The 12,115-nt window shown below is 37.0% G+C and overlaps 1 protein-coding gene across 3 annotated transcripts in view; it reads right to left on the bottom strand.

Annotated features, from left to right (window-relative positions):
* Nucleotides 1–9,165: 9,165 nt before the first annotated feature.
* Nucleotides 9,166–12,115, bottom strand: part of LOC127434027 (ubiquitin carboxyl-terminal hydrolase 25-like) — a 33,351-nt gene continuing 30,401 nt past the window's right edge. For all 3 annotated transcript variants that reach the window (XM_051686451.1, XM_051686452.1, XM_051686453.1), the window contains 2 exons: nt 11,722–11,917; nt 9,166–10,645 (listed from right to left, as the gene is read on the bottom strand). In XM_051686451.1, the coding sequence (XP_051542411.1) occupies nt 10,467–10,645; nt 11,722–11,917 (375 nt within the window). In that variant the 3' untranslated portion in view covers nt 9,166–10,466. The remainder of the gene's footprint in view (nt 10,646–11,721; nt 11,918–12,115) is intronic.

Raw genomic sequence — 12,115 nt, forward strand, 5'->3', positions numbered from 1 at the left:
TAGACTCGCTGCTTTTTCAAGAGTGGGAGAGGACAAGCCCAAAGCTTCTGAGTGAGGAAACTGCACATAATCCTTCACGGCAGAAACTTCCTTCTCGCTAGTCATAGTCACAGGACATCCCCTGTTGGAGGGAGAAGGAATGCGAGGCCAACTTTTTCATAGAGGCCCAGCTACACACAGGGTGCAAAGTCACTTCGGTGTGACCTGGGGGTCAGACGTGGCAAGTGTTAGTAAGAGAGTCTGTGTGTGTGTGTGTGTGTGTGTGTGTGTGTGTGTTTAAGCAAGCATAACCGCTAAGTATATGGAGAAAGTATGGCACTGTTGAAACAAGAGAGGAAGAGAGACAGAGAATAACCTGAGATTTAAACTAATTCATTAATTAATTAATTAATTAATTAATTAATAATTCATTAATTAATTAATAATTAAACTAAAAGTCCCTGACAGTTCTGTGAGTATGAGAATTTGTTGAGCATAGCACATTCTACTGTTCTTTAATAACTTTAATAATAAAGTCAACATGAAATCAAAATTAGGTTAATTAGATATCCCGATACCATTTTTTTGAGAACGAGAATGAGTATGTTACAATTTTTACCGAGTCTGATACTGAGAACGATTCCTTTTTTTTTTTTTTTTTTTACTTTTTCTCAATTCAATATAAACAGTTTATTTCAAATTTATCATCAAAATGGTGATTAAATAAATGCATTCATTAAAACGTTAATCAAATGAAAATATAGCAAATCATTTTCAACATAATACTGTATTATTTCTATCAAATTAATTTTTTACAGAACCTTACAACTCAAAATACTACATTATTTATTTTTGTCAAAACAGCATTTTATTATTATTATTAGTTGTAGTAGTAGTAGTAGTAGTAGTAGTAGTAGTAGTATTAAAGTGAATATTACATAACTATACAGTAGTGATCTATTTCTGTTGTACATTTTTCCTTTAAATTGAGCTTTTGTTTCTGTGTTGTTATGACGGTAGCTTCTCAATCCGGAAAAGCAGGTTGCAACGTGACTCAAAGTGATTGTTAATCCGCAAAAGGCTGCTATTTAATTAAATAAATATGTAGTCTGTATGTGCCTTGCACTAAAAAGTGAATTAGCGCTCTGCTCGCTATCATCTGCTATAAACAAGGAGCGCGATGCTCAAGATGGTGTTTTCCATGTAAGCCAAGGTGTTCTAAAAGTTACGAGCACTGTGTGTCTTTATATTGTCACAACGCCAACTCCACACATTCACAAACACTCACATTTGAAGTGCAAAGCACATGCAAGCTATACATTTATCTATTTAAATCACAGCTTTTGTGGTTAAATAATCTCATTAGGACATAACGTAAACGTTTTCCAAAAAGTTAAAAAAAACAAAAAAAATTTTAGCAGATACACAAAGAAAACAGAAATGCTTGCATTCGTAATCTTTCATTAAAATGCAATCCCTATAAAAGACTAAAAAAAAAAAGACTCTTTTCAATCCCCACCCCTCCAACCACCTGTTGCATAGAGACCACTATCCATAGTCAAATCAACTCCCAATGGATAAAAAGTCTCGCCTTTTATTTGTTTCTCTTAAATATCCTATTTCACTCACTTTACAGAAGTAAAAAGGTTTGCGAACAAAGTTTTATGGTGACTAAGTATGTAACTAATAGAAGCAGTAAAAATGAAACAAAGGAGGATATTTGTTCAGTGTTTCAGTCACCTTCAGAAGCTCTTTAAGTGCAGATATAAGTTCCTGCACTGGCTGGGTCATCTGAGGAGAGCCGAGCTGAGAATGTGGAGAATTCAAATCATGTTTAATGAGGCTGTGGGTCTTTTCACACAAGTCACCATTTAAAGTGCCTGCAGAAATAAAAAGCTGTTAACTTGCTGACCAAATACTATGGTAGTTTTTTATAACATGAAATAAATGATACAAAATTTAAATAAGCACTAGGATTGGATTTCATTTTAAACATGTGGAGTAAATGTAAGTGCATCGTAGTTCTAGCGAGAAGATTAGCAGCTGTACATCATCGCACCATTAGCTAGATATCTCCTAGCCAATCACATGTAAGCCATTGCTTTATAAGTCTGCTCACAATCTATCACATTGCTGTTTCAGTGTGCTAACATGGCAACCTCCACCACCCCACCACCACCAGTTGAGTCCCGTCCTGCACGGGGTAGGCTCCTCGCCCCTGCCTCCTGTCTCCGGCAGGATATAACGGTTCCGAGTACAAATTCTTCGGACCGCCATATGGGGCTTACGCCATAGAGAGACATTGCATTTCAGTTTTATATTCATCAAATAAATGTCATCTTGAATTTCACTCAATTCTGCGAGTCTTCCTGATAGAACTTAAAGGAGTACTGGATATGAAGAAAACGTCAAAATTGACAGGAGGAAAAAAATTATGTTTTGATTTTGACATCATTACATTTATGCAATGTAAAATATTCACACACTCCAAAGGTTTCACATTAAACCATAAAAACAGAACAAATTTGTGATGAGGATGAGGGTGGGGCCGGGGCCGGGCTGTGACTATGCAAGCCCAGACCCCAATCGGGCTAATCATTCGAGGAGAGAGATAGGGATGAGCCAGATGCAGCAGTTTGAGAGAGAGAGAGAGAGAGCCACACGCAGCTGCCGTGTGTGTTTATGTTTGTCTTTTTGTTTAAGTTTACATTAAATATTACTTTGAATGTTCAGTTGATTCCTGCCTCCTCCTTGCCCATTTTAAACCCTGTTACAAAATTATATTTGGAGTTTTCCATTGGGGTCCTTTGGGGATGAAAGAACTGAGGTAAGGAAGGAAGATGAATGAAGGGATTTATTTTTAATCAAACAGTTTTCTTTTGGCTGCACAGCTGATGGTATTCTTGAAATGTACAGCCAGCACAGCGAAATCACAAAAATGAAAAGCAAAAATCCACTAGTTACTACTTGCAGACCATACATTCAATTTATCCAATCGGGTTCAAGGTTGTAATCATAAATGACACAATACAGGAAAAAGATCAATCTTTACTCTTAGCGCAACCCTCTACTACAATGAGAGGAACTAATTTGCGACTACAATGTATATTGGCAACTGGCTGGATGTTTAGATTTCACTCACCAGTGATTGTGTAGTATTGTGTAGTATCACTGAGTGTTGAGAGTAAATGTTGTTCCGTATAATGTGTCTCTAAAGACGAGATCCACTCAACCCATCTGTCATTAAATAATGTCTCTTTTAATACCCTTTCTGTTCTTTACAGTCAGTAGTTGATCAAAAACAACAAAAAAAAATCAGACGTGGGACAGATGAGATAAAGCCAATCAAGTCTCCCTTGATGATATATGCTCATTTACAAATGCTCAGTACCGACAGTACCGTTTTTTAACAGGTGTTCAATGTAAATACCTGTAAATAGTACAAATTATGTAATTAAACAATAAACATGTAAACAAAAAATAATATATGTAATATATCGTCATATTTATTGATTGAATACATGGATTTGTTCATTTTTAAAAACTAAAATGTGACCAAAACGATAAAAAACTAACTAAATATAATTAGTAAAATTAATATTTTCGTAATGTGCCAAGTTAAAAGGTCCCCTGTATAATTATCAGCATTAGCTGGGAAAGAATTTCTTTCATATGTAAGCAAAAGGGACATTATAACTAAAATACACCTATATGAATCGATGTCTAAACTAAATTGGAATCGAATCGAGAGCTTAGTGAATTGGAATCGAATCAGGAATTCTGTATCAATACCCAGTCCTACTTTTAAACTTCTGTTAATCAGCCGAATGTGCACAGATATCGGCTGTCAATTGCCCTATAATTGCAAAATAGCCAAATATCGGCTAATTAATTGGCCTTGACAATATATTTGTCTATTCCTAATGTTTAGCAAAGTGTCTCTAAGTTCTCTAGTGTTATTTGGTGAAGAATCGATTGCCATCTATGCATCTAAAATAGGAAGGGAGAGAGAGAGACTAACGGTACGTCAGAGGTAAGTGAAACACTGGAACATGTCCAGGGTTTAAACGACCAAAGAGCTATTCATCCATCGCTTGGGATATTTCCTGTAACCAGAGAGTTATGGTGATTGAAAGTGATTGGTCAGGGTTGGCACTAATGAACAATAAAACCAAATGCAGAGCTGGGAAACAAGGGGGCTGATCAAAAGGCCCCAACTGGGCAATCCCCAACCACAGAGAGAGATTGCCTTCCATCAGCGATGCCTCTCTGACTCTCTCATTTGGAGAGCCGATCTGCCTGAGAAAAGCTTTTTACGATGAACAAAATCCATTATTGTGTGATGTTATAATGCTCCACACCACCTAAGCCGGTGATTGGTTGAAGAAAAGGGTCATTTGTTAATATATATTAAAATTAATATTTTCGTGAGGTGCCAAGTTAAATAATTATCTGTATAATTATCAGCATTAGCTGGGAGAGAATTTTCTTTCATATGTAAGCAAAAGGGACATTATAACTAAAATACACCCATATGAATCGATGTCCAAACTAAACTGGAATCAAATCGAGAGCTTAGTGAATTGGAATCGAATCAGGAAATCTGTATCAATACCCAGTCCTACTTTTAAACTTCTGTTAATCAGCCGAATGTGCACAGATATCGGCTGTCAATTGGCCGATAATCGCAAAAAGCCGGTGATTGGTTGAAGAAAAGGGTCATTTGTTGAAACAAGACGGAATTGGCTGTGGGCTCCTAGTAACAGCAAAGCAAAAATAGAGCCCGGCTTGTCTCTATTTGTCGACTGATGGGAATCTTGTTCAGTCATCTGCGTTTCCATGGAAGGGGCACCTTGAGAGGGTCCCGAAAGCCACCCCAGCCCCCCCAAACACTCTAACATGACTGCCCCCTCCCGATTCGTCTCGATATAACTGTGCACCCAGCTGGGCTGCAATGTCTGCCATGAAATCACGGTCTGACACCCAGATGCAACCCAATGAGACAGCATCATTAAATGCGAAGGAAATGGATGGCTGGCAATTTCAGTGTATTTTTCTCATTTTGTTTTTATTTTCGTCTAGAGGTGCGGTGATTCTTTTCGCAAGCTTTAGCACACTAAAGAGACACCCGTTGATTGATATTCAGTTTAGGAAAAAAAAAAAACTCTCCAGAACAAAAAATATTTCAGTTGAATAGCTTTGAACAGAGTGTCCTCTGAAGCTTTTGCTCGCTGGTTTCTCAGAAAACAGACATTGGCTTCCTCAAGGGACCGGGGATATTTTAGTAGCCAGTTGTGCTCTGTATCTGCTGCTGGTCTTGCATTTATCAGACAGCATCATTTTGCATAGTTCTTAAAGATTTTTATAAAATAATAACACTTTAAATGCTTCTAGCTTTTTTCTGCCCCAAAAGACAGATACCTTTACCAGTAAATTATGTAAACACCTCCAATCATGTTCTGCACGAAGCAACCAATCACAGGGGACTCAATGCAGAACAAAGAAAATAGAGCAGCCATTTTCATTCAGTTCTTGCTATTACAGCTGATTTAGAGCAAGATCGTTCAGCAAATCTTAAACAAATTCCACCTAAACTGTTCTTTTGAGGAGAAAACAATAGTTTTACTGCAACAGAGCAGAATAAGACAGCTGGGGGTTGAGTTGCACCTTTAGTGCTTAAGCAATAAAGGGGAACCAAATATGATATATAATATATAATATTTAGACCAATATTATATAAAGCCATACATACATAGTAGTTCATTCAAAAATGAAAATTCTGTCATTACTTAGCATTGTACTGTGGACAGGGGAAAAGGAGATATCAGAAAACGACAACATATTTGTTGTCATGTATCGCAGTCATATGATCCATTCAATCCAAAACAATCAAGATGGTGGCCCATGTTCTAGCTGTGTTTTTGTGCCTGCTATTTATTTTGATACCATTGTTAAAGAATCATGTTACTTTGTACAACCTTAACATTGCATTCCTTCAAAAGTGATGGGAAGTTTACTCGGAATAGCTGTCTGTCAACGGAAAACGAGGACAATTGTGTTTCAGACCTTACATGGAACGGCAATTTTTTGCATGCACAGTAAGGGATTTTAAGAGTTTTCATACGTTTTAGTGTGGACGAGCTACTTTTGAAAAATGTCGACGGAGAGTGTTTTGAAGCAAAAATGCCATATTGAAACATATTCGGATGAATGTGGACGTAGCCTAACCTTTTGAACCTATATGCTGTTTTTCAGTGAAACACAAAAGAAAACATTTTTGAGTCTTCACGTAGCTCTTTTTCATACAACGACAGTTCATAATGACCATGTTGGTTTAACTCCAAAAAGGACAAAAAAATTGACTCTTGCACTATATTCCAAGTTTTCTCAAGCCATAAAATAGCTTTGCGAACAAACAGACCATCATCAAACATCGTTGTTTCTCGCATGTCTTGTGACCAAACGTCGTTGGCGTCAATGGTGCTATATTTGTTGTTGTAAATGTTGTAGTATGTCTTCAGAAGGCTTGGAATATAGCATATGAGTCCTCTTTAATGGTGCTTTTTGTCCTTTTGCTGGTCCTTTTACTAACTGTCCTTGTATGGACAAGAGCTGTGTAAAGATCCTTCTAAATTCCCTTTTTGTTTTTTCTATATTTTATGGGTTTGGAATGAAATGATGGTGAGTAAATAATGAAAGAATTTTAATCGTTGGGTGAACTACCCTTTAACGTTCAAACGCTGACAAAGATTTGAGCCTCTGGTGTAATCCATTCAAATAAACAGGGACAACCATGTTGTTAAATAAAACTACAATTATTAAAATGAGCAGTCATTTAAACAGACTCTTCCATTTTGCAATAAAGTTGGTAAAGTCTCTGTGGACCTACAATAGCAATCAGAAGAGCAGACGCAGGAGGCAGCTGAGCCTTTGATTTTTGACTCGCACAGCCAACCGCGACCTCCGGGCTTGTGTCAGGTGTCACAGGGTGTCTAGACAGTCAGACAATGACTTATCACCATGGAAATGGGCAGGCTGTTATCAGTGGAGTGTGGCAGTCAACAGTTGGGACAAGTCATGTTTAAAAGATACTCCGTCTGACCTTTTAAAGTCAAAACTAATAAAAATAATAATAAAAAAAAAGCCCCAACAGGCATCAGAAAGCAATGATTCATTGAAGTGAAGAAAAAAGACCAAGACACAACAACTCAAGTACAAGGTAAGTAACAGTTCTGTTTGTCTGGACATGGTTAAATAATGACACATAAGCAGATTAATACCTTCACAGATTAAGATGGTACCAGTAAACCTCTGCAGAAGAATTCATATTATAGACTAATACTGTATAGAGTGGAAAACACATCACCTGTTCAGGATTATGAGGAACAAATGTAATAATTCAAGAATCAGCTACTGAAAATGCCATACTAGTCAACCAATATTATGAATATTGAGGGGGATGTGTCTCTCTAAATGTCTATGGTGGTTACAGACCTGGAATTCTACTCTTAAACAGCCAGTGGGAAAAATCTAAAATGTATTAATGTGATTTTTTTTTTTTTTACCCCCGTTGCTGTGGTCATTGTCAGAAAATAAATATTTGCTTCTTTGTTTGTTTGTGATTTAACACCATATCATATTCCATGGTTATTTTCATGGTGAAACACAGGTTAAAATATAATAAAAGGTATAGTAATTAAAAATCTATAAAAGGCTTTTAAAATCTATTTTGATCAACTGAATTTGGTCTGACTTTGTTAAATATTTCTGGCATGGGGCAAATAGTGGGGCGTCTTCACCTGATTGTCAAAACTTAACATTCATTAATAACATTAACATACTTTATTACATTATATAATGCCTATGTACATTCAAATAGTCAGAAGGGACATTAGGCTAATATTGGATTGTTTTCATATTCGCATTTGAATGTACGTAAATTACTGATATGTATAGTATTATATAATGTTTGTTAAATGCTTACAGATTGTTATTATAAAGAATTACTTATAATCCTATTAAAACGTATGGGCTTAAAAGTCAACAGCTTACTATAAAACCAGCATTTAATTGCCATAATTCCCTATTATTCACGTTCGACATATTGCCCAATGAACTTTCAATGGAAATTCGAGATAAGCTTCATAACATGGAATGTTATATTTGTGATATATATTTATATTTGTGAAAGCTTTTAAATTAAATGCTGTGATTTATAAGAATTATCATCACATTTAAGTATGTATTTACACGCAAGTATTTCTGTCAGTTCAGAATGTAAACAAACAAATTTCACCCACTTACAAACCTCGACATGTGTAGGTCAGTCAGGAGTAGGACTGTCCATCTGCCACTTTGACTAAATAGTATTCATACAAAAAAAAAAAAAAAAAAAAAAATTTTTTTTTTGAAAAATTCTCACTTTGTTTAAATGGGACTGTCGCGAGGTCAAAGCGGTTGCCGCGGCCCGCGCGCGCCTATTACAGTGTTTCGCGGCAAAATAACGTCACGGGCAGCGTTTCCAACATTTAAAATGTACTTGCGCCTCATTCTACGGGATATGCCCACAAAAACTGATTCTTTAAAATATTGTTTACAGTATATGAGCGCAGGATATTGCTTTACTAAAACATTGAAATGAATCTGAACACACTCAAATCTTACCTTCGCGTTAATGGAATAATCAGAGTGTTTTTAAATGCTGAATGTGGGCAATAGATTGCTGTATGCAGTTAATCCACACATCAGCAGAAATCTCATTTAGTGCTACAGTCATGCCATTCATTTCTTTCTGTTTAACAAACAGGTCTTTGGTAATCTCGTGATGAATGGCTGCTCTGCATCTCTCCATCAGTGACCTTATTTCTCTTAAAAGTGGGTCATCGGGTGCACCTCTCTGGCAGAAATCTAATAAAATTGTTCCTAGAAAGCCTCTTACTTGTGTACTCAGTTTCTGCGTAGAGGTTTTAATGCTGGCTTCTTTGAATTTCAACTGCTCGTTTTTGTTCAAAATGATTGTGCCATGTTTTCCAAAAGATGACTAAAAGCTGTGAAGAGAAAATTGTATAATACAGGTATTTGCAAGACTGAATGTTTGAATAAAGAAATGGGCGTGGTTGTTGTCAGACACTCCTCCCCCAAAGTTCTCACATGTGAAACAATGTTTTAATTCAAAGAGAATCATGATTTTATGGAGGGTTTTGGTTTGTTTATTTGTGTCAGCTTTGTTTAATAGCTTTTTATGTCAAATGTGCTGAGCAAGCTGCTCCGACCAGAAAAAGAAAATGATCACACTCTTTGACAAACATAAGGGTTTAAGTATGTACAATGATAATCACTTTTTTATGAGCGCATCCATCCAGGAAATTTCCACCAGTGTCAATGATAAAATCTCAGTTCTAGTTGATGCTTGGTGGCGCCAAATTCCCCTTTTCCCATTACACTAGTGTGAACAGCTTGAACAAACTTAGAAACAAAGCATTTTATCTGCACATTATACAATGACTGCACAGCGATGGACTGTTAAAGACAGATTTAGTACATTACTGTACTCTAATGCATTTTCTTTGGGAAAGCAGTAGTGTTTGTGCATTTTTACTCAACACCTGGCTATTCCTGTATATATGAAACACCTTATGGTAAACCAAACTCAGGAAAAGTCAAAAAGGGATTTAGGCACAAACAAATCTATCCAAGTCCATAGAGAAAACATGCTCTGTTCTCTTTGAGATACCCAAAGCAGTACAGCACAGTTTCATTCAATGCCAAGTTCAATAAAGATTAGGAACATTTAAAAAAATATGTATCTGGCCTAAAAGAGCCATAAATAAAACTTTATTCTCTCAAAGTATTAACAAGCCACAGTGTATCCCATGGCTGTCAACCACAGCACTTAAAACTTGTATTAAAGTCCCAGTCGTCAGGTCAACAGACCCGTTCGAGAACCTCCAGCGTTATGTTTCACCATCCTTGGAAAACAAACAAAAACACAATGTAATAACACTGTAACAAACTGAGGATGGAGCAGCAAGTTGTTCCACCTCTGATGTGAAAGGGGTTAGTGGGGGGCAAAAAAATTCTATTTAAATTAAATGAAATATAGAAATGAATCCTCAACCTCATTTCACAAAGCTAAAGCTGCATACGCCAATGTCAAAATTTCACTCTGAGTTAAATGGATAGTTCACCCAAAAATGGAAATTCTGTCATTATTTACAAGTACATGAGGATGACAGAAATGACAGAATTTTCATTTTAGGGTTAACAATCCCTTAAATGCTTTTTTCTTCCTCTGCTCAATTTCACACATTTCTTTCTGTTGCATTAGCTTTAAAATATAACAAAATTCTCAAAATAATATTAATAATACCAATAAGGATAAACATAAAATCTCTAGCAGCAAAAGAGAAAGGAAAGGTTGGTAGGTTTGGGAAAGCCCTGCTTTAAGGAAGGCATGTGTTAGTGGAGGGAGAGGACAACGGCGCAGCTCATCTGCCATCTGCGGGGGTCCGACTCAGGGTGAGCGATGTCATGACTCGGCTGTAACGCTCGCACAGCTCCAGCGTGGAGTAGGAGGGCAGTTTGGGCGGGTCGTGAAAGCTTTTGATCTCGGCTGAGCAGTCGAGCAGTTTGGGAAGGAAGTCAGTCAGTTTCTCCTGGAGATTAGCTGGAGGAGAGCGGGAAAACAGCGGGAGAGAGTTTGAGACGATGTCACAGTGTGCGTGGGACAGTGTGGATAAACAAGCACCTGCTCTCTCTGCTGAAGCATCACAAATAGCTCAAGTCCTAACAGAACATAAATTATCCTCAGACAGAAAACCCCAAGTCTCTATATTACCCCTTCAATGCAAATCTAAGAGTTTTTTCCACCTGTTTTGTAGTCTGCTAGCTAAAAATCCTAAGTGTATCTGTCTGCGTCTCGTAAGACTACAAGGAACACCCACTACATGACACGCCCACTCCAAGTAACACCCCCTTGGATCACAAAGCGATTCTACTGACTGAAAGAATTTTTAGAATCCTATTCAATCACTGTGTGATTCATGTTGTCTTAACTATGTAAATATGACAAATAATAACTTTTAAATTGTTACATTTAATATTATTAAACCAAAGATATAAATGGTGAAATTAAACATTTCTCTGTTCCGTTTTATCCAGTTAGCTCACAAGATAACCTATTATCTTATAAACTATAAGCCTATTATCTTGGCATACAGCTAGACAATTAGCCTGCTAGTTACACAGTGGTACAGCCTCTTCTCTTTATTTTCATCACGTTTTTCATCATTGTCACCACCTACTGATACGGTGGTATGATTGTATTCAATAGAACTTTTAATTTGTGGTATATTTAATAATTTTACAAACTTTTCATTTTTTTAATCTTTGTGGTTAGGTTTAGGTGTAGGGTTTCTGTGGGACTCCAAATAAACACAAACAGATGAATGCGACATCCAACTGTTGCAAAACTTTAGCATTTTGCCACTTTTTTGAAGGGGGTGTAACTTGTGTGCGTGCCTTGTAGTAATCTTGCAGGAAGCAGACAGACCCTTCACAAAAATCAGATCACTGTTAAACACCTCTCCACAACAAAGTCCATGATTTGAGGTTTCATTCATGTCGGTAGTACAAATGAAGAGCAATAGTAATAATGATGCTTGACTTAGAAAGCATTCTATGGAAGTTAAGTGTGCTGCGAATGCCACTTAATGTAAGCCTGAGTGTTTATTGTAGACTTACGTTCCATTTCTTGGCCCAGATACGAACACCATCGGTTCCTCATGTCTTCCACGGCCACCATGTCTTTCTCCTCCATCTCATCCACCAGCAGCAGTGGAATACAGGCCACCACCAGTTCATTCATGATGGTCAGACCAGAGTTCACCTCTCTCTCCTCGCCCGTCTCAAAGAGGGCGGCCGCATGTTCGTTCAACTTCTGCAAGACAAGCACATAAAGAAACAAAAGTTAGGCTACATTCGCTCTAGACATGGAATGCGACATAGGAGAGAAACTCCATGCAGTGATAATTTTCAGAGCTTTTATTTTAGTCATTTTTGTCTTCTGATGAAAATTACCTTTCCTGTAAATTCAGACTAAAATGGCATATAATTTTATTCAATAAAAATAACATTT

This window comes from Myxocyprinus asiaticus, chromosome 43 (assembly GCF_019703515.2).
Source record: "Myxocyprinus asiaticus isolate MX2 ecotype Aquarium Trade chromosome 43, UBuf_Myxa_2, whole genome shotgun sequence".
Classification (NCBI taxonomy): Eukaryota; Metazoa; Chordata; class Actinopteri; order Cypriniformes; family Catostomidae; genus Myxocyprinus; species Myxocyprinus asiaticus.